Here is a 6857-nt window from a genome sequence, read left to right on the forward strand (position 1 = left end):
CAAGAAAGAAACCAACAGAACTCCACTGGCCATCACCTACAATCCTCAGCTTAAACCTCTCCAACGCATCATCAGTGATCTACAACCCATCCTGGACAATGATCCCTCGCTTTCACAGACCTTGGGAGGCAGGCCAGGCCTTGCCCACAGACAACCCGCCAACCTTAAGCATATTCTCACCAGCAACCACACACCACACCATAACAACTCTTACTCAGGAACCAATCCATGCAACAAACCTCGATGCCAACTCTGCCCACATATCTACACCAGCAACACCATCACAGGACCTAACCAGATCAGCTGCAACATCACCAGTTCATTCACCTGCACATCCACCAATGTTATATACGCCATCATGTGCCAGCAATGCCCCTCTGCTATGTACATCGGCCAAACTGGACAGTCCCTACGTAAAAGGATAAATGGACACAAGTCAGATATTAGGAATGGCAATATACAAAAACCTGTAGGAGAACACTTCAACCTCCCTGGCCACACAATAGCAGATGTAAAGGTAGCCATCTTACAGCAAAAAAACTTCAGGACCAGACTTCAAAGAGAAACTACTGAGCTTCAGTTCATTTGCAAATTTGACACCATCAGATCAGGATTAAACAAAGACTGTGAATGGCTAGCCAACTACAGAAGCAGTTTCTCCTCCCCTGGTGTTCACACCTCAACTGCTAGAAGAGGGCCTCACCCTCCCTAATTGAACTAACCTCGTTATCTCCAGACTGATTCTTGCCTGCATATTTATACCTGCCTCTGGAAATTTCCATTACATGTGTCTGACGAAGTGGTCATTCACCCACAAAAGCTTATGCTCCAATACAGCTGTTAGTCTTTAAGGTACCACAGGACTCTTTGTTAGTATTTTATTGCAGCATCTAATTTTATCAGGAAGAAACCTGCATCATAAACCTCACCACCTTCCACTGTAAGTGCAAGGTTCCCTTCTTTGATCTGCCTTCTCTAACTTAAACACACAGCAGCATCCACATTTAAAAAACAAACAAACACAAAAATAACCCTACCAAAACAAACAGGACATGTAATTCTCCTCCCGGGGAGAGGAGGAGAGAACGAATCAAACGTAACAGATATTAGTCATGTCACTTCATGTACTACTAGAAGGTACTCAGATACTAAGATGATGAGGGCAGTATAAGAACCTATAATGAATAGAAAGTATGAATAGCTTACTTCTGGGGGCATTCTGCGCAAAAAAAAAAAAAAAATTCTGCACACAATATTTTAAAATTCTGCAACTTTTATTTGTCAATAAGTAAATGCAGAGGCTCCAGCATGGCAGTGGGCAGCACAGGCCACTGGCTGCACGAAGGTGGGAGATCACCCTGCAGCTCCCCCCACCCCCGGGACACAGACTCAGCAGTGAGGCTGCACCTGACCCTGATATAGCACATAGCCTGCCCCAGAAACACCCTGGGACTCTGCCCCTCTGAGCCAGGTGACCAGATGTGGGGCAGGCAGGCTCAACCAGGCAGGATCCAAGTGTGGAGGGGCTCAGTGTAGGCTCGTTGGGAGGGTTCCAGATGCAAGGGCAATGGGACTCTACAGGGGGTTCCAGAGAATGCCCGGCAGTGGACTGCAACTTCAGGCAAGGCTGCACTGGAGAGGCTCATGCTCGAAAACAGCCCTCTGGTAAACTGACGGTTCCCATGGAGATTAACAGGGTACAGGTCCCCACACTCATGGACTAGGGATGTAATCAAACTCATCTGGCAAGACCTCATCACCACCCCAAATCCACAGAGAGAAGTCATCCAATTACAGTTTATTGACAGGGACGTGAAGCCCTACCCCAGCACTCAGGTCATCACGACAGTGGACAGCGAGATCAGAATCATGATGGTAGGCCTAGCCTACCCAGTCATCCGCAGCTGTGACTGGAAGGGATTCACTAGGGTTCTACACAGTACAAACCCTGAGCCAGGCAAACCAGAGCTCATGTTTGAGGGGGGACCCCCTCGAGGAAATGGGGGAGACATCTGGTAATCACGACACTGACTTTGAGGGACCCCAGGACACCGAGCTCGACAGCCCTGATGAGAAGGCAGACCCTGTTCATCAACATGGGGAGGATCCACCAAACTTGGGAGCCAACTTTGACCAAAACCAGCGAGAAGACTCTACGCTCAGTCGAGCGTACAAGCAACTGGCCAGCATAAATGGAAGGGTCACAGAGTCCCGATCGGCAACAGAGTATCCCCAGTTTGAGCTAAAAGAGGACTGTCTATACTAGGTTGACCCTGACCCGCAAAGTCAAGAGGCCCAGACCCAGTTGCTTGTGCCCTGGTGCCACAAGCAAGCTGTCGTGAGGTTCACTCATGATGTCCCTGCTGCTGAGCACTGGGCCATGAAAAGACGTTGGTCCAAATTTTGGCCCATTATTTTTGGCCAGGAATTCACCAGGAAGTCAAAGACTTTTGCAGCTCCTGTCCAGACTCCCAGCTTATCACTCCATAGTGAGCACCGAAAGCCACACTACTCCCACTACGCATGGTGGGGGTACTCTTTGAGAGGATCACCATGGAACTGGTGGGACCCCTCAAGAGAAGTTTCAGATACATTTTGGTGATCCTGGACTCTGCTACCCACTTCCCTGAAGCAATCCCCCTCCGTAACATCACAGCCCAGACCATTGCTGTGGAGATATTCCAGGTCTTTGCTCAGGTGGACCTCCCACAAGAAATCTGGACAGACCAGGGCACAAACATCACATCAAAGTTGCTTAAGCAAGTCCGCAACCTGTTGGGCATTGAGATGATTCAGACATCCGTTTATCACCCTCAAATGGATGGCTTAGTCGAACGTTTCAACAGAACCCTCAAGGGCATGCTTTGGAGATTTTCCCTGACAAAGCTTCTGCTACTCACAATCTGGGAAGTTCACCAATCATCAACCAAGTTTTCTCCATTTGAGCTGCTTTATGGGAGGCAGCCACGGGGAGTCCTGGACCTGGTGTGTGAGAGCTGGGAGCAGGCACCTTCCCCATTATAAGGTCTCCTGCAGTACATCCTCTGACTGCACCCAACTTGAGAAGGTGGGGGCCTTAGCACGCAAGAATCTTCACAACACACAGAAGTCACAGGAGCAGGCATACAACCAGGGAGCCAGGAAATAGCCTTTGAACCAGGAGACAAGGTTCTCCTGTTACTCTCCTCTGAGGAGTCAAAACTGCTCGCCCAATGGCAGGGGCCTCATGAAGTGATCCGCCAAGTGGGGCCAATAACTATGAAATCCAGCAGCTGGACAAGAGGAAGAAATGACAAATATACCACCTGAACATCTTGAAACCCTGGCGGGATAGGAAGGGGTTGCTGACTGCCCCTTATAGCCCTGAGGCAGAGTTGAGCTCAGCTAACCTTTTCCCTTGCAGGAAGTAAAAGAACAGGGCCCTGGAGCTCAGCTGGGGCTAGACCAGGGAAGGAGCCAGACGTCCTTCCCAGAGAGCCAAACTGTCCACGGAGCCCATGACCAGCTGTGGCGGGCGACAACTCTCCTGAGCTGGCCTGGAGTCAAGACAAGCCACTGACCCAGGAGACTCAGGAATCCAAAGAGGAAGCAGAGAGTGAGCCGTTCAACAAGGAGACTGGGAACCAGCGGCCACAGAGCATCCGAACCAGATGCCAGTAAGAAGCAGCCCAGGGAAACGAGACTTTAGTCCTGCTGAGTTGCCGAGAGGTGAGGCAGTAACCCCACATTCCCCTGCTAATGCAGCAACAGGATCACCCATTGCTTCAAGGATCCTAGGCTGGGACCCGGTGGTGCAGGGTGGGCCCACGTCCCCTTGCGCACACTCATGGCTGGAGGCCAGAGCCAGTGACTGTTTGTTTGCTCAGCCCACACCCAGGAGGCCTGAGCTAGTGATTGTTTGCTCAGCCCTCATCCAAGAGGTGTGAGCTACCAACTGCTTATTTACTCAGCCCACACCCATGAGGCCTGAATTATTTACTGCCAGTTCATTCAGCCCACACCCAGGAGACCTGAGCTGTTGCTCATTTGGTTGCCCCACTGCAAGCCAGAACTCCCAAGCAACAGATCTGGCGTAGGCGCTTAGTCCCCGACGCTACCGGGGGAAGGAGGTGGGGCCCTGATCCTGAGAAGCAGGAACCTTACAACATTGCAGTGACCAGTGTGGACGCAACTTTCATTTCACTGCAAATTGTTGCTACACATGGAGTGCCTGTACTCTATACACCACCATCCATGTAGACACAGCCACAGATGCAATAACAGGTCCCTGAGTTATAGTGACACTAGCAGGTTCAAATTTAAAAACACATACATCAGAAGATCACCTAAAATTACTCACCGTCTCAAAACCCCGATGGGGGTGATCAGGAAAGCCAGCTGGTTTACCTCCTTTGAATTCATCAAGCAACAAAAAAGGATCCAAATTTTTTAACTGAAATAAATCAAATTTAGGATGTTTAGACAAAGATTTTGCATCAACTTCTGCTTTACCTGCTGCACACAAAACATAACATTGTCAGAAATACTGAACCTCAAAATATCCTTTGATTCTTAAACAGATTCCCTTACAGCCCAGCATTCAAAATTTAAGTTACACAAATATAGATGCAAATGAAATTATAGAAGCTATATCATTTTTCAGTGCTCATCTTTATTTCCTGTGTTTATTTCTGAAGTGTACTAATCAAAAGAGTTTCATAGCATTTATACCCAGCAGTTTAAAAATAACTAAAGAACTATTTACAGATTGGTTCCAGTCCAATGAGAGCTCCTCCCCCAGAGTAAAGATTCTCACTAATGATCCACTCCTGCAAAAGCTTGAGTGAATAAACAGACCTTGAAGCATGCCTGGAAGGTCAGCAGACAGATTCTGATGGATGGAGTGAATTCCAGAGCCCTGAACTCTGGGTAACACCATACCACAAGCCCCCTTGTTATCTGTCAACTTGAGTGCATCAATTGATCTCAACTGCTGTAGCACCACACAAGGATAAAGAGGCAGGCTCTAAGATAGTAAGCACTCAAACTACACAGAACTTTATTGGGAACAACCAAAGCCAACACTATGAATTGTACCCAGAAGCAAACCTGAATCCAGTGCAAGCTATAGAGAGCACAAATATAATGTGCTCCCTACATGAAGCTTCAAGAAGCAAGCATTCTGCAACAGCAGTTTTCCCCATAGCTTTTAGGGGTAGCCTCATCTACTGTTCATTGTACTAATCCAGTCTCTGAGCCTAAGACATAGATAACTGGTAAGATCTATATGTGAAAGAGAAGGCCACAGTTTGCAAGACAATACAGTGGCACAACTGCCACTCTTATCTAATACCAACCGTGGTCCCCGCAACAGGACCCCCAGTTCTCCTACTATATTGACAAAAGTTTGAAAATCTCCAGTTTAAAAAGTAAATGAGGCAGGTATCAACTCTCCTGTTTCCCCTAGAGCAGGGGTCGGCAACCTCAGTAAGCTGAAGTATGTGCTGGCCATGGCTTCCTGCCGCCCCCGGCTTCCCAACGCCCCCATTGGCCTGGAGCGGCGAACCGCGCGGCCAGTGGGAGCCGCGATCGGCCGAACCTGCAGACGCGGCAGGTAAACAAACCAGCCCGGCCCGCCAGGGTGCTTACCCTGGCGAGCCGCGTGCCAGAGGTTGCCGACCCCTGCCCTAGAGGCTTTCACAGCATCACCTCCATCATCTCTGGTTGAGCATCACCAGCTGCCTCTTATCCAAGCCCCAAAATCATATCACAACCAGAGCATCAGGAAAGCCCTGACACAGGACTGGGGAATTACTATTATATTAGTTGATGGTGCTATTTTTTCCTGCTGCTGTATGAAGCTAATGCATTATGGATGGGTTTTGCTTTTCATATATCCACCATCAAACATTCCAACCAGGAAATGATCATCATTCGGCACCACATCAAATCTCTTTGGGAAGAGAGGAAGTATAGAGCATACCTCAGGCCTGCCAATGCTTCTCCGAACACGTGCCCCAACTCCTTCCGCCTGCTCAATGCTAAGAACAGTTTTGATAACTTTCCTCAGAGTTACCATCCTTCCTCCTTCTGAAAGAAGATGCAGTTTCCAAGACTTCAAAAATCTGCACAGGGAATAGATAAGATTTTTAAATGTTGTCAATATTATCTCTTGGAAAGTAAAAAAATCAAAAGCGCCCTAACACACAAACAGAGCAGCTAACAGCTCAAAACATTAACTGCAAATGACAGAAAATTGGCAAAAGACTATAAGATTTTGGTTTTACTTTAAATCCACAAACAACCAACATGTCGCCTGTAGCAAAAGCCAAAACAGCAGATGGAGGTTTCCATTTACTTAAGCTAAATAGTTCATTTTTCCACCAAAGGAAAGTTGCACCTCATGCCTCAGGTACCCCCACAGCAAGTACAGTACCTTACTGCTCCCTATCTGGTGCAGGACCGCAATGCCTGCAAACCACAGATTGCTTCTTATTTAACTCCCTCTGCTCTGCACTTCTCAGCATGAGTCAGCACAATCATCCCATCCCCTAGCAAAGGAGATGGGTGAGTCACATACTGGGGGGGGGGGCAGCCTGGGGCGGGGCAGGACAGTGCAAGGGAGGTCCTTGCTACAGTCTGGCTGTGGGGCTTTTATGATGCTAATATTTCAGGAGTATTGATATCTCAGCCAGCATGCACACAGTCACACCAGCTCATGGCGCTCAGTGAGAGTCACAGACACCCAAAAAGAACGAGGAGTCCTTGTGGCACCTTAGAGACTAACAAATTTATTTGAGCATCAGCTTTCGTGGGTTAAACCCCACTTCATCGGATCCCACGAAGTCGGTTCTAGCCCACGAAAGCTTATGCTCAAA

At 48.3% G+C, this 6857-nt stretch overlaps 1 protein-coding gene across 1 annotated transcript in view; it reads right to left on the reverse strand.

The window, feature by feature from the left end:
- The window catches only part of LOC112103821 (pirin), a 92746-nt gene extending 86243 nt beyond the window's left edge, over positions 1-6503 (reverse strand). The window contains exons 1-3 of the mRNA XM_026648159.1: positions 6416-6503; positions 5963-6104; positions 4340-4432 (exon numbers count right to left, since the gene is read on the reverse strand). Coding sequence (XP_026503944.1) covers positions 4340-4432; positions 5963-6058 — 189 coding nt within the window. The 5' untranslated portion in view covers positions 6059-6104; positions 6416-6503. The remainder of the gene's footprint in view (positions 1-4339; positions 4433-5962; positions 6105-6415) is intronic.
- Positions 6504-6857: the final 354 nt, after the last annotated feature.

This window comes from Terrapene carolina, unplaced genomic scaffold (assembly GCF_002925995.2).
Source record: "Terrapene carolina triunguis isolate 2854851 unplaced genomic scaffold, T_m_triunguis-2.0 Scaffold22, whole genome shotgun sequence".
Taxonomy (NCBI): domain Eukaryota; kingdom Metazoa; phylum Chordata; order Testudines; family Emydidae; genus Terrapene; species Terrapene triunguis.